The 25920-nt window shown below is 42.0% G+C and overlaps 1 protein-coding gene across 2 annotated transcripts in view; it reads left to right on the forward strand.

Annotated features, from left to right (window-relative positions):
* The window catches only part of GYG1 (glycogenin 1), a 75679-nt gene extending 50397 nt beyond the window's left edge, over positions 1 to 25282 (forward strand). For both annotated transcript variants that reach the window (XM_047875590.1, XM_047875592.1), the window contains exons 5-7: positions 6522 to 6648; positions 21708 to 21927; positions 24419 to 25282. In XM_047875590.1, coding sequence (XP_047731546.1) covers positions 6522 to 6648; positions 21708 to 21927; positions 24419 to 24592 — 521 coding nt within the window. In that variant the 3' untranslated portion in view covers positions 24593 to 25282. The remainder of the gene's footprint in view (positions 1 to 6521; positions 6649 to 21707; positions 21928 to 24418) is intronic.
* Positions 25283 to 25920: the final 638 nt, after the last annotated feature.

Here is a 25920-nt window from a genome sequence, read left to right on the forward strand (position 1 = left end):
CTGAGTGGTGCACAGCTGATACATTCTGCATTGTACAGATAAAGAAATGGAAGCTCAAGTCTACCACAAGTAGACTACAGTTACTGCTTACTAGTCTGTAGTCTACAGCTTACTGCTCTTCTCTAGTGAACCACAGTATCTAGAAGTACTTTGTCTTTTTAAATCAGCTGCACAGTTGATGGTCTTGCATTGGTTTGTGAGTCTGGAAGAATTCTTGGAAGTGTTACTTGCTACATGTCGGTAGTCCATTCAGCATTTACATAATTTACTAATCTGGGCAAGATGCTGAATTTAATGGACAGCAGTAGACTGGTCAATAACTTTTATCCTTGCCTCTATAAAGCTTATAGGAGACCTTACAGGAATTTAATAACTAATTACATAACTCACATAATCATGTAATTGTGATTCTGATAAATTCAGAATGCTAAGCAAATATACACTAGGATGACCTGCCTTAAATTGAGAAAGTAAAATTTAAGCTAAGAATAAACGCTTCCTTGCATTTTTATATTTTTTAACATCTTGATTAAGAATCTTTCTTTAAAAGAAGTAAAAAAAAAAAACTATAATGAAGTGGTAAAAATCAATTTTTCTTGACTTAAATGGGTTGAGGCCAGTGAGATGCAGTGATAAACCCAAATTTCAAGTGCCTGGATTTCCATGAACTACCTGGGGTTAATCCTCTCATCTTTGGTAAACCTCATGGAAATATCCCCAAGATCTGGGCCACTCATAAGCTATAATCCTTGGCATGTTTGCGGTAGGCAGAAATGATACCAGTATATTGTAGAAGTCAGTATTAACAAGTGAGTCACATTTTCATTTCAGCACTTGCCTATATTTCTTATAATATTAAGTATATTTTACTTTATTTGCTTAGTATCTGCTCCTGTGCTCCTTTATTAGATTGAGAACCATTTGAGAGCTGAAACTTCTCTTATTAAGCATCCTATCCATAATGCCTATACCTAATTTATATAACTTCAGACATTTTCTGTAGAAACGACACTGAGCATTGCATTCTCTGGTAAGAGTTTAAAAAAAGGGGGAAGTCATTCCCTGGGGTACCTGGGTGGCTCAGTCGGTTGAGCATCCAACTTTGGCTCAAGTCATGATCTCAAGGTTCATGAGTTTGAGCCCCACATCTGGCTCTCTGCTGTCAACGTGGAGCCAACTTCGGATCCTCTTTCCCCCTTTCTGTACCTACCCAACTCGTGCTCACTCTGTCCCTCTCAAAGATAAATGAGGGGCGCCTGGGTGGCTCAGTCAGTTGAGTGCCCGACTTCAGCTCACGTCATGATCTCATGGTTCATGGGTTCGAGCCCCGCATCAGGCTCTGTGTTGACAGCTCGGAGCCTGGAGCCTGTTTCAGATTCTGTGTCTCCCCCTCTCTCTGCCTCTCCCCCACTCATGCTCTCTCTTTCCCTCTCTGTAAAAATAAACGTTAAAAAAAATTTTTAATTAAAAATGTTAATTTTTTTTTTTTAAAGTCATTCTCTGAAAGATTCTAAACCAGTGCTTCATGTATTCTAATATGCAAAGAAGTCACCTGGGAACTGAAATGTGGATTCTGATTCTGTAGGTCTGGGTTGGGGCTTAACATTCTGCATTTATCAAGCTCTCAGATGATGCTCCTGGTGCAGAGACCTGGACCGCTTTGAGGAGGATGATTCTAGGGGGAACATTCCTGTGGCTGAGCTACTAGCCTTCATGTTTAAACCAGAATTGACCCACCCTCCCTATTACCCACAGTAGTCAAGACAACTGCCAACAAACTATGGAAGAGCACAAAAACAAATGCACAAATTTGAAAGACAGCACTCCACTCTATTTCTGTCTTATAAAATACTAGACTGAGTTACTGATAAATGCTGTGATGTGTCTCTGGTTATCAGGTTCATGACCCTGGTCAAAAGACCTGGAAAATACCAAGTAGTTATAAGGTTATTACTATACTTGGGTAGCCAGGTGGAAGGATGATGTAGAATCTGATCTTTGCTTTTGTTTGCAAAACAGGTGCCATGTGTCCCTTGTTCCTTTTCCTTTCTAGCTCTCACCTGTGTTGCCACGCCCTGGCCTGGTGGATCACAGCTGTTAATCATGTTTGTCGGTTCATAGATGATTGAGATTAAAAGTATCTTAACCTGTCAGAATAAATAATGTTGCCTCGGGAAGTCTGACTAAAATGTACTGGACTAAAAAGTCCTGGGGGTTTTGTAGTGAAAATTTAGCTGTCTTCCTCGCATCTCTTGTATGTTTTGTAGCACAGATGTGCTTAGATTTGCATTCTGCTTTGAGTTGTGCTCTTAGGGACTTCTAAAAAGAAGCTATTGATAACATTAAACATAGATTTTTCTGATGAAGTTAAAACATCTATTTGACCTTGAAATATGGAATTGGGCATTTGGAAAAAGAGGTTTGGAATGCTAAACTTAAAAATCATATGAGAAGCTTCAGCCTTTTAGGCAGAGTTCAATTCTGTTTTTAATCCACAATTTTTGGCTAAAAGTTGACCCTGTGTAGTCACAGAATGAAGTTGGTGGCCGTGGAAGTTTCAAGGTCCTTGCTGCATGTTTAAAGATTTGATGATTGGAATGGGTTCCACTGACTCACAAGTTGTCTCTGCCTGTTTCATCTCTCTCGTTGCCTGTCCCCCACAGGGCATCTCTGCCCTGCTATGGCACATGGTTGAGGGACTGATGATGTTTGTAGGGTACCTGAGGGTAAACAGAAACAGCCTTTTGTAGCCAGAGGCAGCCGGCCAGGGGCTCTGAGGGATCAACAGCTCTGATTCCTCTTTACCAGGATCATCCTGTCCGATTGGGAAGTTCTGCTTTACAACTACTATTTTGACCTTCATGGAATTAGATTTCTTCATTGTGCTTCATGTACTCAGTAGTCCTTTTCAGTAGAATTGCTTAATTTCAAAAAGGTCTTATAATGTGGCACTAAGAAAAACTAGTAGAAAATATATAGCATGATCCCCAATTTTACAAACTTCAGAAACAAGTGAAACTACATATGTTGTGTGGGCATACATATGTGGTAAAACCAAGGATATCAAGATAATTAGAAACAAAACTCAGGGGCACCTGGGTGGCTTAGTCAGTTGAGTGTCCAACTTCGGCTCAGGTCATGATCTCCCGATTCATGAGTTCAAGTCCCACATTGGGCTCTGTGCTGACAGCTCAGAGCCTGGAGCCTGCTTCAGATTCTGTTGTCTTCCTCTCTCTGCTCCTCCCCCACTCACACTGTCTCTCTGTCAAAAATAAGTAATAAAATAAACATTTAAAAAATCTGAAAAAAAAACCTCATGATTAATAGTTACTTCTGGGGGAGAGGTAGTGGGATTGGATTAGGGAGCACACACAGAATTTAAACAGCATTGGTAATGTACAAGTTTTTAAGTTGAGCATACAATTTTGTTCTTTATAAACTATACATATAATTTTCTCTTGATAGCTTCATACTTCATAATGAAAATAAGTGAACACGTAAAGAATATTTAGAAAGAAAAAGGTTTAGCACAATTCACATTCTTGTCCTTCATTATACTATTTTAAAGTTATAAAATTACAAAAGTAATAAAACTATACTAAGTAAAAGTCATGGGGAGAGCATATGTGTAAATACCAATCACCTTGTATACTATTACTGTTTATTTTTTCCAATACGAGTGTTTATAGTCTTAGTTATAATGATGTGTGTCACTGTAAATCATTATATTGCATGGTGGACTGATCATCTTTATAGCCGTTAGTTTTAATGGCTGAATAATATTCCCATGAGTGGTTAATATCCTAATGTACTAACCATTCTGCTGTAATGGGATATTCAGGTTCTTTCAACTCTTCTGCTATTAAAGAACATCAAGTATATTCATTACATTAAGTAACTTACATGTGTGTAAGGCATTCTGCTAAGTGCTAGAATTATAGTACTAAGCAAAAGGAGCCATAGTCTTTGTGGATTTAGAGTCTGATGACTAACAGTTCTTGATTGTATTTTGCATTTTAAGCACATTAATCCTTAGACTTTCAAAAAAGCTTATTTTGAGAGAATTGTAGATACACATGCAGTTGTAAGAACAATACAGAAGGGCCCCATGTACCCTTCACCCAGTTTCCCCAATGGTAACATCTTACGTAATTCCACTGACATTGATAGGATCATCACCTTTCAGATTTCGCCAGTTTTACATGTTTGTGTGTGTGTTTTCTATGCAATGTTATGTGTGTAGTTTGGTGTGACCACTAACACAGTTGAAGTAGAGCAGTTCCTTCACAGGGATCCTTTATTCTCCCCCCTTTATGGTCATGGCCATTTCTCTTCATCTCCCTGCTCCTTAACTGCCGGTACCCACAAGTTCTGTCTTTATAATTTTGTAATGTAAAGAATGTTCTATAAATGGCACAATGTAGTATGTAACTTTGCAGGACTGGATTTTTTTCATACAACATAATTCTCTTGAGATCCATCCAAGTTGCTGTGGGCTTCCGTACTTTTTTCCTTTATATTGTTGAGTAATGTTCCATTGTATGGAGGTATCACATTCATACACCTGTCGAAGGACATTTGGACTGTTTCCACTTTTGTGCTGTTATGAATAAAACTGCTGTAAACATTTCCTCAAACTTTATTTTTGATTATTATATGTAAAAGTAAATTAGTAAACCTTTAGGTCTCTGTACCTCAACCACCACTGTCTATGCCCACAGTTGGGGTGTCTCTTTGTAGAATCCCAAGTAAGCCTCTGATGAATGGGTTTAATATTTTGTGTCTCAATATGTTAAATTTTGATATGTCAGTGCAGCTAAACTCTGCTCTTGTTCACGTAACCAGTGAAGCACATCCTGATGCCATCTTTGTTGTCCTTTAGAACTTATGAGGGTAAAATCTTGATTTTCTGTTGAGCTGTTTGTCCCTTGAGGAATGGGGAGCTATCAGAGCCTCCTAATACAAAGAAGTTATTCCATAGACATTTGTACTACAAATACCTTTGGTCCATAGAGTTGACTGAGGGTATTTAGAAAGGATGAGATATACAGAAGATGGATAAGGTACAGTTGGACTTCAAACCTAATGCTTGGTCTTCCTACTTTGTTCCAAATATTAAATATCCAGATTGTTTAAGTCTTTCAAAACCAGTGAAAACCAAATAATGACAGCCAGTTGAGCCTGCTGTATATTTAGGAAGGAAACTGGGTCTTGGGGCAAAGCAGACTAAGGAGGAAAGTAACTGCTCAGATTACTAGCCTCATACTTCAAAAGAGCAGGATTCTCCCTGCCTGCCATCCCCCGTGCACGTGTGTACACACACACGCACCCATATACCCAAACTACTGTTTTGCTATATAGGAAGACTCTGGCTCTGTGCATGTTTTCTGAACTCTCATGAGCCTGAAACTGAAAGGACATGGGCTATGTGACAGAATATGTTTTGAGGTGGCTTAGTGACCTATTTGGTTATTTATATGTTTATGATTTAGGTCAGGTGCTTAGCTGTTTAGATTTTTATTCTTGTTTTGAATGAATGGCCATGGTTGGCACTTTCCAAGGAAAACCTGAAGATCAGGAACCCCCAGTGGCTGATCATGTACTATGCTGTGTGGTTGTGGTCCCAGAGATGACTGGCCTGGACCTGTCCAGAGGCTTGGTCGGTGGTAGGAAAGTACACTAGGGTGATGTGTCCTTCTGGGTGTCTGTTGATGAGCCAGTGGTTGGGGGCTCTGGAAAACAATTCCATTATCCCAGTTTGCTCTCTTTGCTTTTTACTACCCTCCCCTTCCCCCATTGTTCTTAACATAAAGTCCAAAATCTGTAACTGAGGATAAGGTCTATAGTGTGAGCCCCGTGTGGTCTAGTCCATGCCTGCCTCTTTGAGACTCCCCCAGTGCTCTGTAACCCCTTCCCACATTCTGCAGTCCACTGACACAGGCCACCTTCATGGTCTTCTTACCACAGCTTTGTGTTCCTGTCCACCTTGGATCTTTGGTACATCTGTTTGTTCGGCCTAAAACACCATCTGCCCTCCCCTTCTCCTCCTGTATTAGTCAAGTACTCCTGTACACCCCTTAGATCTTGGCTTCAATACAACTTCCTCATGGAAGCCTTCCCTGACCCCGTATATGGTCTTGAGCCACTCACACATGCCTCAGCACCCAGTACTTGGTTTTGCTGCTCTTCTCCCCATTTGTGATACTGTTTATGGACTCTTAATATGCTGGTACTAGTGTATATTTCCTCCTCCTGCCCTGCCCATCATGAAGATCATGACCGTTTCTTTGTTCACTGTTGAGTCTTCAGTACCTGGTACAGTGACTGGCACATAGCAGCTCCTCAACAAATGTTGAATTAGTGAATTAACTAAAAAAAACTGGTGACCTTGGTAGGTTTAACATGGAGTTTCTTATTTTAACAGTGGAATTCGTACCTGTTCTTAAAGATCCAGTTATACATTTATATAAAATTGACCTCTCTTTGAAGTATATAACTAATTCTTTTTTTTTTTCTTTCAGGTGGGGACCAGGGTTTACTGAACACATTTTTTAGTGGCTGGGCAACAACAGATATCAGAAAACATCTGCCATTTATTTATAATCTAAGCAGCATTTCTATATACTCCTACCTCCCAGCATTTAGAGCGTAAGTGCAAATGGTTTAACTGTTACTGGAGATGGTCAGGGCAGGGGAGTGGGATTTAAGATTTTGGGGGTTCCTCATGATCATTCTGAGGGCAATAACCAGTGGGGACTTCGGGGGAAGTCTTTCTCTTATGAGAAACATGGCTGTATCTGGAAAGGCCTTGATGTTATCAATTACTTTATGTTTGCGGTGACCCAGAGAACACTTAACTGCCTTATGGGAAAAGTTTCCCATTAAATAAACATTAAAAAAATAAATAAAAATTAAGGGGCCCCTAGGTGGCTCAGTTGGTTGAGCGTCTGACTTCAGCTCAGGTCATAATCTCACAGCTCATGAGTTCAAGCCCTGTGTCAGGCTCTGTGCTCACAGCTCAGAGCCTGGAGGCTGCTTTGGATTCTGTATCTGCCCCTCTCTCTGCCCTCCCACACCCTCACTCTCTGTCTCTCTGTCTCTGTCTCTCTCTCTCTCTCAAAAATAAACATTAAAAAAAAAGAATACGTACTTTGGGCACAAAAAAAAAATACGTACTTTGGGCACAAACCCAACTTCTGCTTCATATTGGCTGCTGAGCTTCAGCTCCCTCACCTCTAAAATGAGGGTGTTAATAGCTTTCTCCATGGTTATTATGGAGACCAAGCAAGTGCTGGCAACAGTGTGGTGTCGTGGTCAAGAGCAGGGACTGTGGAGTCAAACCACCTCAGTTCACATTCTGGAGTAGCTTCTTCCTGATTGGTTAATAATTACTGAACTTGGGGGAGCCTGGGTGGCTCAGTCGGTTAAGCGTCCAGCTTTGGGTCAGGTCATGATCTCATGGTTTGTGAGTTCGAGCCCTGTGTCGGGCTCTGTGCTGACAACTCAGAGCCTGGAGCCTGCTTCGGATTCTGTGTCTCCCTCTCCCTGCCCCTCCCTTGCTCACACTCTGTATCTCTCTCTCTCTCTCAAAAATAAATAAACATTAAAAAAATTAAAAATTACTGAACTTGTAGTTCACTGGAAGTTAGACTAGTTACTGAATTTGTCTGCCTGTGGGTCCTCCAAGGCTAATTGTGATCACTAAGGGAGGTAATTTTATGAAGTGGTTAGAAGAGGACCTGACCTACCTTTAGCACTCAGTAAATGTCAGGTTAGTAGTCCTTTTTGTTTGAGAGGTGGTCTAGCAGAGTAATTTCTGAAGCCAGAAAAGCAGGGTGTGTGTTGTCACTCTGCTGTTTACCTACTATATGGCTTAGGCTCTGTGCCTCCATTTACCCATATGCAAAATGAGAAGGAAAAGAATACCTACCTTCTGGACTTATCATGAGGATGAAGTGAGTTCATACATACACAAAGCTCTCAGTGAACATCTTGTTTTTGGCAGCATTACTTATTTGGCACTCCCCCTGGTGTGGTTCTGATTTAGCAATTAATACAACCTAGTTGCAGTGCTTGTCTCAGTGAGGGCCTGAGCCCTGTTCTTTAGCCTCTGACTCATTTGTGTTGAACGAAGAAGATGATTCAGGCTTCTTGAAAGGAGGCCAACCTGTCAGGTTGATCTGAGACACAGCCGTGAGCAGCAAAGCTCTTCATTGAGTTGGGCTCAGCTCTCCACTCTCTGTCCCACATGGGCATTCCTGAGTGAGCAGAAAACAAAGGGCTTTATTTCACTCCTCATGTTTCATTATCCAAAGTCCTCTCTTTAAGTCTCCCACCACAGTAATGAGCATGTCTGGCTTTTTGTGGCAGAAGTGTTTCCTTTTCTGTTCTTTTCTGGGAAAACTCTGTCAACATTCCCCCAGATAAGGGTCTCGAGTATCTTGTGTTCTTTCCTCCCTAACTGTTCTCTCGGTATATGTCTCCGACATATTGTAGGTTCTTGATTGTCTTCCCTGTCTAGAATGAAACAGGCAAACTCTGAAACATACCAACTGTAGTCTGAGTAAAGCAAGTAGAACAGGATTCATTACCAAGGGGTGGATTCAGAGAAGCATTTTTTAATTCCTCTTCTTCTTATTATTATTTTGTCTCTCAGTCCTTGGCCTTGTCAAGTACCAACCTGTCTTGCTTGGAAATGTGGGCCTGATTCTTTTAATTCGTATTGCCTCATAACTCGCCCTGCTACTTTCAGCTGTGCTCCTGCATACCATGATAGCTTGACCCCCTAGAACTGAATTTGTTATAATACGGCAGTCGCTTAATGTAATTGACTAGATTCAGCTGAGCAAGCAAAAAAAATGAGAGGGTGAAGGAGCAAGAATAATTAGTAGTGTGAGCGATTCCACCCACCATCCCACTTAATTCTGCACAGTGAGCATGTGTCTTGCGATGAATATGTTGGGGAGGCATGAATCTGAAATTCCTTCCAGTTGGTCTCAGTTCCCAAATAGTCAACCTAATGTTTAAAGGTTCGTGTTTTTTGTGTAATGTGGCCCCTGATGCCTAGCAACTGTCTCCCCTATGGTTCATTTGGACTCCATTTGATTTTCTCCTTATTACCAAGATTGAACACACTGTACCTTTCAGTGATAGCCTTGTTTGCACAGATGCTGCTTGCGTTTGTTTTGTTTTGACAAAGAAGAACAAGAAGCAGGTAGAGTGAACTTAAGTTTTTTGTGGGAAGAGGGACTCACTTGCTAGAACCATGGCCCCTCTCTCAGAAACCCAGTTGTTTTTATATCCTCTGAGTGAATTTCCCAGAAAAACGGTTTGAGATCTAAATGACCAAAATGGTTAGGATGGTTTCTTCTTCCTGGCTCAACAAATTAATGCTAATTTTGGAAATCTCCCTGGTTTATTTCCATAACCGTAGAGTATATGAACCACTGGGGAAGTTGGGAGCAACTCTGTCCATTGCGCGTCAGCTGGCCTGTGGCCTGATAGGAGCCACTGCTGCTTCTGTACAGTCCGCCCTGGGGGGTGTCAGCTCCACATTTCTGTGATAAGACCTTCCGGGGCGATGCTTTGTCTCACCGCATTGCTGCCTATGTAGGAATGTTGAAACCAGATCAAAGAACTCATTTTTCCCTTCCCTCTGCCAGAAAATGCTTTTGTTTTTCTTACAGAGATCCATCTCCAAAGATGGATCCATCTCCAAAGGTTTTTCATTCAGTTGGGAAGAGCTAAAAAAGATAGTTTATATATAAATATGTATATGTGTGTGTATATATATATATATATATATATATGTGTGTGTGTGTGTGTAGTGTGTATATATGCATATATACACACACACATATATATTTGTATGTATAAATGTATGTATATGTTTCATGTTAATGCAAAATTTGTGACCCAGATCTTTTTTTTTTTTTTTTTTTTTTTAGCGTTTATTTATTTTTGAGACAGAGACAAAGCATGAACGGGGGAGGGTCAGAGAGAGGGGGACACAGAATCTGAAACAGGCTCCAGGCTCTGAGCTGTCAGCACAGGGCCCGACGCGGGGCTCAAACTCACGGACCGCGAGATCGTGACCTGGGCCGAAGTCGGCCGCCTAACCGACTGAGCCACCTAGGCGCCCCGACCCAGATCTTTTAAACTGAAGTAGATGATGATGAACATTTGGGCTGCCAGGGATACTCCACAGATTGCCCTGTGGACCTCTGGGAGCTCAGCATGAATGTGAAGCTCCATTGCTGGGCTCAGAATAGTGTTGGGGGTCTCCGGGACAGAGCCTTCCTGTGGTGTGCTGTCACTAGGACAGCATATGGGTGGTGGCAGGCGGAGTGAGAAACCATGGAGTGGTTGAGAGCAAGTTGGGCTTTGCAGAAGAAGTAAGAATTTGTCTTACCAGCTCCAAGCGACAATGTGCCATGAGGTCACCAAGGCAGTATTTAGATGCCCCAGAATCTTAGAGCCTTGGAGATCTTAGAACACATGCTACACTTATAACAGTGAAGCCTTGTTATTATGTGAAGTTTCTGCTAAAGATGGCCTGATATGAATCATATTTGACATGAATTTGAACCATGAAGGTAGCATTTCTTTTTTTTTAGTGTTTATTTTAGGCGGAGAGAGAGAGCGCTTGCGCGAGTGAGCACGCACAAGCCGGGGGAAGGGCAGCGAGAGAGGGAGACACAATCTGAAGCAGGCTCCAGGCTCTGAGCTGTTAGTACAGAGCCCAGTGTGGGGCTCGAACCCACAAACCACAAGATCATAACCTAAGCTGAAGTTGGACGCTTAATCAACTTAGCCACCCAGGCACCCAAAGGTAGCATTTCTAATGCATTCCTCTACATACCATTTAGATAGAACAAAACATAAAGGAAACACTTAATGGTTCTACCACTTTGAATGAATGCTCAAATCTAGCTTCTGAAAAACAAATGAGTACTGTTTTCTATAATAGAAGACCCTCTTTAACACAACATAATTTGAGAGCTAAAATACTTGGTTTAGTAGTTTTTAAGGTAATTTGCAATATACATATTGAGAAACAAGTTCATATACGCATTTCTTAATGAAATGATATTTCTGAAAGTGCCTAGCATGATGTTTAGGAAATGACAGGCTTTTAGTCAACATTAGTTTCTTTGAAGTTTTCTCCATCTAGAGGGTCTGTTTTATTGATGTCACTTAGAATTTGGCTGGTGCATAGTGCTAGGCAAAATCTCATTAGCCTTTTTAAAAATCAGTCATTTACTTCCATTTTCGCTTTCTATTCTGTCTGCTGACTGAAAGCTGTTCATGGTATTTCATGCCATATAAAATGGGCCTAAAGCAAAGGGAATGAATTCACTGGTTTTGCTTCAAATTGCCATGCAAATTAGTTAGTCATACTGATTGACTACAGAGCTTGTTTTACCAAATAATTTCCAAATATTTTAACTTTATATTTTTACTTGAGTTTAGATATGGTCTGAGACCTGGCCTGGTCTAGTCTCAGAAAATAAGTGTAGAAACCTAAAAGATTTCTTTCTCTCCACTTGTTTACTGCTTTAAATTCTTCTGAGGATGTTCGTGTCCATTATTTCTTTTTCTGGAATGTGGCTTATTCACTAAGACCTTATCAGACCTCTTTAAAATCAGTGTTTTCCAAAAATGAAATTGAACCTTTGGTGTCCTGAATTCTGTCGTTCTTGTGTATTTCTGATTCGATTGATTTTTTCCTTGGCCCCTGAGACACCCTTGGGTCCAGCTCCCCACTGTGACTATTGTCCTTGAAGACCTAGCCTTTCTGTGCTCATTACTTTCACACTCTTACGTCTTCACCTAAAACCCTGAGGCCCTACAGTTTGGATCCGTCTTATTTTTTCTGCCTTCTGTTTGTTCACTCACCCGTTCGTTCAGTCGGTAGGCCTGCGGCACAGAGCTGGTACCACACAGTCTGCTCACTGAGGGCCGCAAAGATGAATGAGGGAACTAGAGTCTAATCAGCCTTGCATCTGCTTACATGTGGAGGGTTTTCTGTATGTCACGTGGCACAGTCCATGATTTGAGCATTGGAGAAGAATTAAGCAGTGGTTGCATGACTGTCCTGTTCCTCCTTTATGGGTGTCAGTGATGCCTGTTGGGCCCCAGGTTTCCCAGTTTCCAGCATGGCCCTCTGCTCCTTCTGACCTCATCTCTTTTCATCAGATGATCTGTCCTCAGATCTTACTGTCATCAGTTGCATTCCCCTATCTCAGCCCTTATCACCAAGGGAGAAGCTTCCCCATCAGTCCCAGCCCAGCCTTTAGAAGCAGCTCTGACATTGGGCAAAAAAGGCACAAAGAGTGATATCTCATGGACAGAAGTCTAAGTGAGAAATGCCTTCAGTAGGAGCTGGGAGGGGAAAAGTGTGTGGATTGAGCAGAAGACATACCTTCCTCTGAGGTCTCAGACTGGTGGGCTGCAAACTGTATTTGTCTGAGCAGTGTGTTTTTGTTTTCCTTACATAGTTTTCTTCTTTTTGTACTCCGTGGCCAGTGCTTAGAAATCAGGAAATTTCACATGAAACCTAGATTTTCAGTTTCTTTTGAAAAAAAAAAATCAGATATTTGGTGGGATGTGGGAGAAAGCTGTTTGATGACTGTTACTGGTTTGGGGCCTTAAGCAATTGGAGTAAAGGAGTTGCTATTCCCTGAGATAGAGAAGACTGGGGGAAGCAGGTTTGTGGGAGCAGGGGTTGACCAGAGATGTACTGAGTGTATCAAGTTTGGGTTATATTAAGTTTGAGGTGCCTATTAAACATCCTAGTGAGGGGTGCCTGAGTGGCTCAGTTGGTTGAGCGTCCGACTTGGGCTTAGGTCATGATCTCGCAGTCTGTGAGTTCAAGCCCCACCTCGGCCTCTGTGCTGACAGCTCAGAGCCTAGAGCCTGCTTTGTATTCTGTGTCTCCCTCTCTCTCTGCCTCTCCCCTGCTCATGCTCTGTCTCTCTCTGTCAAAAGTAAATAAACATTAAAAAAATTAAAAAAAAATTTAAACATCCTAGTGAAAGGGTGGAATAGTAAGTAGATGTAAGAGTGGGGAGTTGATGGGGTGCCTGGGTGGCGCAGTCGGTTAAGCGTCTGACTTCAGCCAGGTCACGATCTCGCGGTCCGTGAGTTCGAGCCCCGCGTCAGGCTCTGGGCTGATGGCTCGGAGCCTGGAGCCTGTTTCCGATTCTGTGTCTCCCTCTCTCTCTCTGTTCCTCCCCCGTTCATGCTCTGTCTCTCTCTGTCCCAAATATAAAAAAAAATAAACGTTGAAAAAAAAGAGTGGGGAGTTGAGGAGAGAGGTCCGGGTGAGACCTAAGTATGGGAGTGTCAACATATAAGTGATATTTATAGCCAAGAGACCGATAACCAAGAGAGTGATTATGATGGAAGAGTCCTGAAGGTCCTGAAATAGGAAAAAGTGGAGGAGCAGGGACTTGAGACTAAGAACGGTAAGGCAAGAGGAGACCCCGGAAAGTGAGGTGCTGCACATGCCAGCCAAAGAAAATGTTCCAATGGGGAAGGAGGGATCCACCTGTCTCAGATGCTGTGATAACTCATATAAGAGGACAGTTGAGAATGAGTACTGACCTAGAATGTGGAGGTCACTAGTGACTTTGACAAGAGCATGTCTGGTAGAGTGGTGGGAGGAAGCCAGTTTGAAGTGGATCCAAGAGAGGGGAGAATTAGAGATCTTGAATGTAGACCGCTCTTCTGAAGCATCATCTTTAAGAGAGAGCAGAGAAATGGGCTGGGAGCTAGGTAGGGATACAGGATCCGGAGAGGGTGGTAGGGGTTGTTTTTTTGAAGATGGGAGAAGTTCAAACATATTGGTATCTTGATGGGCATGATCAAGAAGAGAAAGAGTGAGTGCACTAATAATGCAGGAAACTGAAGGGAGACTTACTGAAGTCATGTCTTTGAGAAGCTGAAAGAGGATGTGTCCTGGTGCACAAGTGGGGAAGCTGGTGTCAGTTATGAGCCAGGATGATTCAGTTCTTGTAGCACAAAGGAAGGCAGAGGGTATGGATACAGATGAAGGTAGGTGGGTATATTTTTTGGTTGAATGAATGAATGAGCAAGCAGTCAGCCAGGAGGGACTGAGATTGACATACTACCAGGAAAGTCTCCATAGTGGCCAGGCCTACTCTGAGGACAGGCCACCTTGGTAGGTGAAGTAGTTGACGAGGTCCTAGTGTAGGTTATTAAAGTCCACATTTGAGTACTGATGTTGTTCTGATTTCCAGGGCATGATTGAGAAAAGTTATTTAGCTTGAGAGGCAATCAGGTGGGTCCCTGGTGGCCACAGATGTTTTCCTCTGAGTATCTACTGTCTTCTGGTGATGGAACATGTATTCACTTGTGCTCTGTGGTCCCCTTCACCAAACTGACTCCTACTCTGCATGACCAGCACACCCCTTGGCACTGGGCTTATGACCCTTGATTTAGACTGTGAGAGGGTGAGAGAGGAAGGGTGGCTGACTGGTAGTGGCAGAAGGGATTGTGCGTTAAGGAGGTACAGGCGTGAGTGGCCATGTTTCAGAGAACAGGAGTCATTGAGGTGGGTAGTGGGTGACTGGGAGTGCTGCCCCATTTCGCAGAGAAAGTTCTCACAAGCAGTACCGTGTTTCTTGTTCTTGGCGCCTAATTGAACATCACACGTAAAAACGCTTCACGAGAAGTAAAATGGCTCCCGTGTGCACTGTCACGGAGGTGGTTCCTTTTCCATGCCAAACACTTCTGTAGTCTTATCCACACGTTACCAGCTGCTAAACTAGTCATGAAAATTCTATCTGATCTTTTGGTAACATCAGGTCACAGGGATTATTTTAACGGCTAACATAAGCAGTATTATTGCTGGCTCAGGTTCAAACTATGTCTTGTGATCTGGACGTCTCTTTTGAGATTCTATCAAGTTAAAATTAGAACACTTATTTTAAGAGATGTATGCAAGCTGAGACAAATCCCCATTACTGGGTCAGAATGAATGGCTCTCAGTAATTTAGAGACAATTGTAATATGTACCCAATGTTTTGTTTGTTTGTTTGTTTTTATTCCTGGCTGATAAAATTAGTGGGTAAATCAAGCAGTGAGTCAGTGAATCTTCTAGTTATCCTTGTTCTGGGTCGAGGTCAGTTAAACTTTATCTTTTGACATCAGTATGTCCCCTTATTCACTAGCTAACTATTTTGCTTTAGCCAGGTGATATAAATTCTGACTGGTACCTGATTGCTGCTTTTGGTGAGAGAGAGGGAGAGAATTAGAAAAATACCCTGAGTTTACCCTCCTGTAAGAATATACCCAAATTTTGGATTTAGGCTTTTTTTTTCTTTTTTTTTTCTCTTTTTTTTAGAGAGAGTGCACATGCGAGAGCTGGGGGTGGGGGGGGGGGGGGGCAGAGAGAGAATCCAAAGCAGGCTCCACATCCAGCCTGACTCAGGGCTCAATCCCACGATCGATCGTGAGATCATGCCCTGAGCTGGAATCAAGAGACTCTCAACCAACTGAGCCACCCAGGGGTGCCAGGCTAAAATAATTCTTTTAGGCAACAAGTAATTTCCCCTTTCAGTTACGACCTGTGCTTTTACTTACTTCATTTTGATATCGTTGTTTTGGATTTTCATAAATAACTGAAAAGTAGAATTGATTGAAATGATAGGAAATAATCTTTAGAAACATTCCTTGGGGAGCAGGATTAAGACCTAAACATAATTACATGAAATTCATATCTAGATTAATTGAAACTCTGGATACAAAAACAGCGTTTGAGACCTTTTGCTCATCTGTTTTGCAAACAAAGTGTTTTATTATGAAAGTTAATAGAGCAAGCCGTTGAGGCTGCTCTGCTGTGTAAATAAATACTGTTCTGTTTTTATAGCTAGAGCACAGTTACATGGTTTTACCGATATAACTCCCACATCATCCTATAAAGTGGCCAGTGTTAGGCCTAACAGTCCCCCTTCTATCAAGCCAAGGGCGCCCCAGGTGATTTCCCAGAACACGGCTGTGTATGACCACCTTACGCAAAACTGCAGGACTGTCTTCACTTTCCTCCCACCCTCCTATCAGAGCCCCATGTTTCCCACTCAGCAGCTGCCTTACTTTGCGCCCTGCCCCCATCCTCCCACCCTCAGAGGGCCTGTGGGCTGGCCAGAACCTTCCACATTCAGTGACTTGTCCAGGCCTGCACTTCTCATAAAGAATCCTTGCTCTAAAACTTGTTTTTCTCCTGCCCCTACTCATTTCCATAAATCTGTTTGGTGTGTGGCCGCTAGGTTAAAGGAATACCTCAGATACCTGAAAAAAAGAGTTCTCGTTCTTCACCATACAGAAGTAGGGCTAATCGTGGCTTGAACTCATGGCCTCTGGAGCCTGTGCATGACTCCTGTGTGCCCCAGCATCTTTCTTACTTCTTCTCACCTGCAGCTTTGGCCGTAACACTCCTGAATCCTCATGAGCTCTTTTTGGTCTGTCCCTTGGTACCCCTGGGCTGCAATAAAAACCTATTCATATCATGCATTTCATGATTCGTTTTGTTTTTCCTGAAATTTGGGTATCTCTTGGGCGGTTACATCACATCTCCACAACCCTGCTCACCTCTTGTCCCTCCCCCCATCTTTTTTTTTTTTTTTTTTTTTTTTTTAATTTTTTTTTTTCAACGTTTATTCATTTCTGGGACAGAGAGAGACAGAGCATGAATGGGGGAGGGGCAGAGAGAGAGGGAGACACAGAATCGGAAACAGGCTCCAGGCTCCGAGCCATCAGCCCAGAGCCCGACGCGGGGCTCGAACTCGCCGACCGCAAGATCGTGACCTGGCTGAAGCCGGACGCCTAACCGACTGCGCCACCCAGGCGCCCCAATCCCTCCCCCCATCTTACCGGCACCAAAGAATCCCTTGCCTTTGGGCACAAAGGGCAGTTCTGTCCACATTTAGGACCCCTTATGATCTCTGTTTCTACCTCAGACAGGCTTATCAAAGCCTTTCTTCAAACTAAGACTGCCCTGTCTATGAAAAGATTGTCCAGTGGATACAATTTTTCACAGTGTTAGGATAGACTAGGTAAAGAAGGTAATTTTGAGGAAGGATGATGTTTCCTCTAGCCACAGAGGGTATCCATGATTTCACATTAAAGAGACACTATGGATCACAGCTTCAGGAAGGTAGATCCCAGGTCTGAGCCACAGTGAAATGCAGGATGAGGACTGCCCCCAAATGGTGTTTCTGTTGACCTGCAAGGGGAAGGCCCTGAGCCACATGGGGTGGGATCTAAGCAGCATGAAGCCCAGTCTCCAGGCAGTTTGCAGAGGCCCCCGAGCCACCTTGGGGGCACAGACAGAGCCAGAGGCAGAAGTGTAGACTCCTGCCTCCAGAAGAGATGGGACGGTCTCACTGTGAGGTGTTTGCAGACCCCAGTGGCATTCCGCACCACACTGGGTCACTGTGCCCTGCCTCTGCATGAGCTTCAAAGGCCCAGTTCATGGACCGACTTGCCGGAGAGGAGCTGAGGTGGCCCTTAGACAAGGTCTAGCACGGTCCACTTAGGGGTCAGCTGCTGGTCCTAAGCACACCACCATCCACTTCTTGTTCTTGTTCCCACCCACCTTCCCTGACCTTTGTGCAAACCGAACCCTTCTGAGAACAGTCTTTCTCAGGTGGCCCTAAGTTGCTTGTTCTGTAGCTTTCTTTCCTGGTAGTTACTTTTATCTGTCTTTGACTATGTTTGGAGTGTTTCTAGGGTTCATTAGGCACATCCTTTCCACCTTCCAGATTGACCATCTGTAGGCAGGGAATTCCTGAGGTGACATGTCACTCTCAGATGATGTCCTTACAATTCTGGGAGTGTCTTTCAGTAACAGCCTACTTGTGGTTAAGAACCTTGGCTCTGGAACCAGACCGCCTGGGTGGGATCCCAGCCATGGGATTCTAGACAAGTATTACCTTCATGCCTTGGTTTCCTCACACAGTTGTTTTGGAAATTAAATGAGATAAACCATGCAGATGTTAAGCAGTGTGGTATGTGTGAGTACTCCATGTATGTTAGCTATTACTGTTTCTCCTGCCTGATCTATTGCAAACCGTCCCAAGAGAAAGAAAGGAATAGAGTTTATGCTATATTCATGTTTTAATATATATTAAGTAGTATTACCTTTCATATAATTTATGACATTCATATTAGGTCTAGGCAAAATCGTGGATTGAAATTAATGGCCAGTTACTCTAGGAGGAGCACACAAGGCTGTTGCTCCAGGCAAGACGAGTCGGGAGGACGAGATGTCTGAGAAGGAGGAAGCAACACCTGTTCTTTCACATGTGCTCTCTTCTGATTTTAGGCGTGTTTGTGTTGTAGATGAGGCAGTGCCCGCCAGCCCCATCAACACAAGCGTCAGGTCTCTGGGCTGTGGGCTCCTCCGTCACCATTAGAATGTTTGTCGAAGGCCTTTATCTTAACTGCCATCTTGCCCGGGGTCTCCTCTGGACCCCACTTCCTGCACAAAGCCTCTTCTGAAAATCCCCACCTGCACTAACTGCTTGGGCATTTTCATAGACCCTAATGTCAGCATTGCACTGCTAGCCCTGACTTGTTGCCTCATTTGTGCTCGTTTCTTATTTTCACGTTAGATGACCCCTCTCCCTGTTGGGACGAAAATCATTTGGGGTCATGCACTGAGCATAGTGCCTTATGCGTAGCAGGTGCTTATTTAGTTGATAGCCCTATCTGCACAAATTTTGAGCATTATGACTTCTATCCTTTTAAGGATAAAGTTGAGAGTATTTGTATGCATGTGTTTGTGTACCTGTGGGTTATGTGTGTATGTGTGTAGGTGTGTAAAATAGAAAATAAAGAGCAAACTTGGGGATACCAGGTATCTACTGCATTTTCAGAAGAAATGAACTGTGGAATAGTCCAGTGGTCTTAGGAGGAAGTTTACAATAGGCTCTATTTTTCTCAGTTTTGGAGTGGCAGCATGGTAGGATTGCTAAGAGGACAGGCTTAAGAAGCAGAAATGTGTGAAATCCTTTTTCTGCTACTTAATAGCTATAGAGCTGCAGGCAACTCCCTGGCCTCTAAGAGCCTCTGTTAACACATTAGTAAGGTCTACAGTGCCAGACTGTTATTATTCCCAATCATGTCCCTAAAAGAATTTGGGCCCCAAACATAGGAAACTCTGATAGTGATAGCTATGTAATAGGTCTCTGGCATTAAAAAAAATTTTTTTTTTCTTTAAGATCAGAAAAGTTACATGAATAGAGTTTGCATTATTTCAGTCTGTACATCATGCTCAGCTACTTTGGTTGCCTATAGGATAAATCCACTAAAATCCAACACTTGAGCCCAACACCCAAGTACCTGTCCCATTCTTCCTTTCCTAGCAAAATTTCCTCTTTGGCTCCACTGGGAGGACCCTCCATCTAACACACATATGCTCACCTGATACTTGTATCCCCCTGCCTAGAATTCTCTGTATTATTGCTAGCTACCCAGATCCAGTCTGCTGTACAAGCTTTAAGTCTCTGCCCCAGTGAATCTACCTTCCACGACCTCCCTGCCTCTGCATTCCCAGAGCACTCACTGTTCCCGTTTTTCTTCTGGCACATGTTATCTTCACCTTTATTATTTGGTTTTATATACACAGATTTCCTCCCAGCCAGAATAGGACCACTCTTAACTCTTAGTCTTTTTAGGATACTATTGTGAGATGCAGTGCATACACAAAAGGGTATATATAAAAAATGTTTTTTTAAATGCAAGTTAAAAAATAGAACACAACCAGTACCTCAGAAGCCCCTGTGTGTCTGTTTCCCATCATGCTCCCCTTTCCCCCAGAGGTAACCAACATCATGACACTTATATGTTGATCAGGTTTCTACTCTTTAAGCAGTACTTTGCTTTGCACTATGGGAGTGGATTCCTGTGCACGTATTTCTATTTGAATTTGAATTTTTCAGCATATTTTTAAAATTCATCCATTTTCACACCCCATGTTCACTGCAGCATTAATGACAATAGCTAAGACAAGTGTTCATTGATGGATGAATGTATAAAGAAAATGTATATGTACATGTAAGATGGAATATTATTCAGCTATAAAAAGAAGGAAGTCCTGCCATTTGCGGCAACACAGATGGAGTGTAAGGGCATTATGCTGAGTGAAGGCAGAGAAAGACAAGTACTCTAAAATCTCACTTATATGTGAAATCTAAAAACAAATAGACAAACTCATAAATACAAAGAAAAAAATTGGTGGCTGCAAGAAGCAGAGGGTAGGGAGGGAGCAAAATGGGTGAAGGTGGTGAAAAGATACAAATTTCTAGTTATCAAATAAAAAGACCTGGGGATGTGATGTACATCATGATGACTGTAGTTAACAGTACTGTATTGCATATTTGAAAGTTGCTGAGAGTAAATCTTACATCACATCACAAGAAAAAAATGTAACTATGTACAGTTATGGATGTTAATTAAACTTGCTGTTGTAATATAAAAAAATTATCCATTTGCTACATGATATGTATAGCTACAATTTGTTTATTTTGACTGCTGTATTACATCCCATGATCTGAATACACCATAAGTTATCCTTTAAAAAGATTAAATGGGATGGATCAGTTGGTTAAGCGTCTGACTTTGGCTCAGGTCATGATCTTTGCAGTTCATGGGTTCGAGCCCCGTGTCGGGCTCTGTGCTGACCGCATGCTGACCACTCGGAGCCTAGAGCCTGCTTCAGATTCTGTATCTCCCTCCCTCCCTCCCTCCCTCCCTCCCTCCCTCCCTCTCTCCCTCCCTCTCTCCCCCTTCCTCTCTCCCCCTCCCCCCTCACACTGTGTCTCTCTCAAAAATAAATGAACATTTAAAAAAAAAAAAAAAGATAAAATGGACAAGTAATCATAAAATCTCAGTGACATTCAACAGTATGTATTTCTTGCTCATATGTTGGTGGGTAGGCTGAGGCAGCTCTGATCATCTCAGCAGGGGTTGGAACCAGGCCACAGGTTTGATCCAGATCTGCTCCATGGGTCTCATCCACTCTTCTGCTGGAAGAGGTCACAGCTTCTCAGAGAGAAGGAACAGAAACAAGCAGGGACTGTTTTTAAAAGGCAGTGTCACTTCTGCCCACATTTCATGGGCCAAAGGCAAGTGCTGTGAGCATGCCCAATTTATCAGTGAGGCAGGAATCTCATTCCTCCTGTGGAGATTGGGAAACGGAGTGAACACTTGCTGAACAATCTTAGCCCAGTAAGATACGGTCACTTGGGTTGTATCCAGTGATGACTGCTTCAAACAGTGCTGCTGCCGTGAACATTTTGAGTATGTCTCCTGTTGCACATGTTTAAGAGCTTCTTTAGGATGTGTGCCTAGGAGCTGAGCTTCCAGGCCAGAGGCGTGAGCATTTTCGATGTTACAAGGTAATACCAAATGGCTTTCCACGTGTTGTACCTTTCCTGCAGTGGATTGGTGTGTTAGTTGTTGCACTGATCCACCACTACTTTGGGATTTTTGTGTATATTTAACATACAATTGAATGATTTAAAAAGCATGTATAAAAATTTGTGAGCTTCATATCTTTTCCAACCAACCACTACTGCAAGATGGAAGGTGCACTGTTCAGGCTACAGAACAGAGTGCTATTTATCTTTTCGTCAGTGCTCGGAATCCACTAATGGCTTCAACTTGTGTTCCCTTGGCAGATTTGGTGCAAATGCCAAAGTTGTGCATTTCCTGGGGCGAATCAAACCGTGGAATTATACTTATGATCCTAAAACAAAAAGTGTCAAAAGCGAGTCCCATGATCCCACCATGACTCATCCAGAGTTTCTCAACCTGTGGTGGGACATCTTCACCACCAACGTTTTACCTCTGCTTCAACAGTTTGGCCTTGTCAAAGATCCCCACTCGTACCTAAATGTGGTAGGTTCTGTTTTACCCTTTCCGGTAATTTAATGCTGTATTTTTTTTTAACGTGATAGACTGGTAGAGGTAGAGTATTTAGTGGTATTTTACCATAAGAGACTCTTAAATACAGAGAACAAACTGAGAGTTGCTGGAAGGGAGATGAGTGGCAGGATAGGCTAAATGGGTGATGGGCGTGAAGGAGGGCACTTGTGGGAATGAGCACTGGGTGTTATGTGTAAGTGATGAATCACTGGGTTCTATTCCTGAAACCAGTACTACCCTGTATGTTAACTAATTTGAATTTAAATTTAAATAAATAAATACATAAATAAAAAGATGTTTGTAGAAAATTGTCCATCTTAGAGGGGAGAAATAGTGCCAGCAAAGATTAAAGTAGTAGATTTTGTGGCAAATTTCGATTAGATCTGAGAGCATAAGAAAGGGTTTTAGAGGTGTATATATATGTGTGTGTGTGTGTGTGTGTGTGTGTGTGTGTGTATCTAATATCTACAGAATTCTTAGCTCATTGTCCTAAGGTTCTGAGGTTATTCCTAAGGTTTAGGTAGTGCCCTGTTTCATGCTTTAGATGAATGGACACTTTTTCAAAGAAACTGCAAACATTTAAATATCTGTATTTTATTTTTGCCATCTGCTTAGAAGAATGTATTTTTCAGTGAACATTACAATAACATGAACATGAAACAACGGATACTTTTCTAGGATTATTTTGGTTTGCTGTGTTTGTGCTCTTATGGTTACGTAGGATCTTGAAAAAAATCTTGTAAGAGGAAGATGACATTAACATTTAAAACACCAAACTGCTTAGACTCTTCTGACTTTAAAAGTCTTCCTGTGAGGTTTATTCTTTTGGAAAAATGGGAAGAGGAGGAGAAATTATACTTTTATGCTACATATTAAGATATAAAGAATAGAATTGAATGAGTGAATGATAATCCAGTCTAACTAATCAGTTAATTACCTTGGTATAATTATAAGAGGCTAAAAGTTGTAAGAGATCCTTTTATTTGCCATAGTAGAGATTTTAGCCATTTTACTTATTAGCACTTGTACCAATATGTAAAATGGAGAAAGGGAAAAATAAATAACACTAACATTCTTACCCTAATTGCTTTCTACGGACTATGAAATAATATTGGCACAGTACTTGGAATGTTGCCTGGCACTTAGTGCTTAAACAAAGTTAGCTATTATTACAGAACCCTGACAGCTACTCTATCCAGTATTATTGTTACTATGTTCTTTTTGTATATTAACATTAACTGAGGCCTAAAGAAGTTAAATAACCTCTGTTAGTTATATAATATACTCATCAAAAGCAGAACTGGGACTCAAATCTAGGTCTGCAAGACTGTTACCTTCTGACAAATATCATGAAGTAGAGAATTCTGGAAGAAACTCCCTGTATCATTCCTGTTGCAAGTGGAAGCAAAGGCAGGGCTAATCTAGGGTAAGGACTTAATGTTGCTTCAGCTACAAAATAATCTCCTGGAATCTGCCCAGATGCCTTAGAGTTCCAGTATATATAAACACACACATACACACTTACATATGTATAGCAACAAAAACCAGTAATCAAAAATTTCGTTCTACCATTTCCTCCGTTATAGAGCAGTACCTGTATGGTTTCATTCGCCTTCCTTTTTCTCTGCTAGTTCTAGTACCTTCTCACCTCAGAGCTTTTTGAAGAATAGCTTTGATATCCTTTTATTGTGCACTTGAAGTTAATTGCCTTTGTGTAAGTCATGAGAACCTAATTTAACGTAGAGTAGGTTTGCTCCATTTCCTGCACATTTACCCTGTTGCTTCCACAACCCAAGGACTGAGAATTAGGAACCAAGGAAAAGCGATGGGAATGGAAACAGTTGATCCAGATTAAGCAAATTAAATTCACACATGCTATAAAATGAGATGCTTCTTGATAATAAGCTTCCACAAGCAGAGACGTTTGGTGCATTGTCTCAAACAATTAAGCTCTCACGTTTCTAACCTGACAACTTGTGTATGTGGTGCGGCTCTCTGGTTAGGTCCTTTGTGAAGCTTAGACTCTGAGGTATCATTTTGTTTAAGTTCTCAACCTTTCAGAGCCCACACAGATCGAGAATTTATCGTGAGACTTGTGTTCCCTTGTCCATCCATCTTACACTTTCTAATGAACTGTTTGCAGCTTTCAGACTTGGTCTATACACTGGCTTTCTCTTGTGGCTTCTGTAGAAAGGTATGCAGAACTTAAACATTAACCCTAATTACTTTGTTCTCCCAATGTTTTCACTGAGTCCAGAAGTCTTCATTTCGTTAGGAAAAAAATCATATGACCCTTGTATTCCTGTGTCTTTTTTGTTTGTTTGTTTCATGTAATACTTTTCAGTTTTTGCTACTTTGCATGATAATTCATCCTGGCTTTTCTCACCTTCTGCAACTTCCTGCGTTCTTTTAAAACAGTCTGTTTTTCAGCTCTCAAGGAGTCTGATTATGCTCTCCTTTTTAGGAAGGTGTCTCGGGAGCCGTATCACATCTGTCCCTCGGGGAGATCCCAGCTACAGCACAGCCTTTTGTGTCCTCAGAAGAACGGAAGGAGCGGTGGGAACAGGGCCAGGCCGATTACATGGGAGCAGATTCCTTTGACAACATCAAGAGGAAACTTGATACTTACCTCCAGTAGAAACGCTGCCATTTTCCCATGGACACATCCATTTCACAGGCACTTGTTTCGGATGCTTAGTATCTAGAGCTGGGTTAAGCAAGGTCTGTTACAGTTGCTAGAAGCTTTGCTAAAATTAAAATTCATCAGATGAGGGGATTTTGCAGGACAACAGGTGAGAACTGGGCAAAAGTTGTGAAGTAGCAGTTCTGTTATGTGTGGACAGTGTTCTGCTTTTTAACCCTAGGCTTATTCACAGACGGTCAGAGATTCTTGATTTTGCTGACCTATGTGGTAAGGGAAACTCAAGCTATTAAATTGGCTGTATCGACTCTAGAAACGTGCCAAGACAGGCTCTAAATCCGCCTCTCTTCAGAATGGGACAGGGTATCTCTCTCGTGCTTGCTTGTTATACCTTTGACTAGACCCACAATTTAGAATTGCCCAGAGGCCACCAGAGCGATTGTAATTGTGCTTACAGGTAAAGACAGCCTAGAACACTGCTGAGGGATTCATAAACCTATCAACAGATGGTGTTAACCCATTTTATTTCCTAATTTCAGTGTCTGAAGTTGTTCACCAGTTTTCTATGTACAGTTTACAGCATGCGAAAACGCTTTTGTTCAGTTCTCTGTATCTGTAAACAGCCATGTGTTCTCTGATGGTTACCTGCAGTGGCACCCTGTATGAAAATAAAGACTTCTTGCCATATCCTGGTTGTCTAAATAAAGGATTCCCATTCCCCTTGAAAAAAACGTATCAAGTAGTTTTTCATGAGTTTTAGAATTGGTCAGTGTTTTAAAAACCAGTGTAACACTTGACACTGGAATTGGTTTCTAGATATCTAGAAATATTTAAATATTGTGTTCTCCAGTGATGGTGATGGGTGTGATTGATGGAGGAAAGTGAGATCAGATGTATTTAATCCGTCAACCCGCATTTTATGTCCATATTGAGTATTCATATTTTGGAAAATATTATAACATCAAATCATTATCAGTCTCTGAACATATTTGATAATCTTTCAGGACAGTTAGTACTGGAACCGGTGTCTTCATGAATTAAAATGAGAAGTATAAAAGATAGTAATTAAATGTACAGATGATTCTAGGCTGCAAGGATTTGGCAAGCCAGGGAAGGGCAGGATCAAAAATGACCTTTATTTAATTTTTTTTAATGTTTGTTTATTCTTTAGAGAGTGAGCATGAGTGGGGGAGGGGCAGAAAGAGAGGGAGACACAGAAGCTGAAGGCTCCAGGTTCCGAGTTGTCAGCACAGAGCCCAACACAGGGCTCGAACCCACGAACCGTGAGCTCATGACCTGAGCTGAAGCCAGATGCTTAACTGACC

Source organism: Prionailurus viverrinus, chromosome C2 (assembly GCF_022837055.1).
Source record: "Prionailurus viverrinus isolate Anna chromosome C2, UM_Priviv_1.0, whole genome shotgun sequence".
NCBI classification, from domain to species: Eukaryota; Metazoa; Chordata; class Mammalia; order Carnivora; family Felidae; genus Prionailurus; species Prionailurus viverrinus.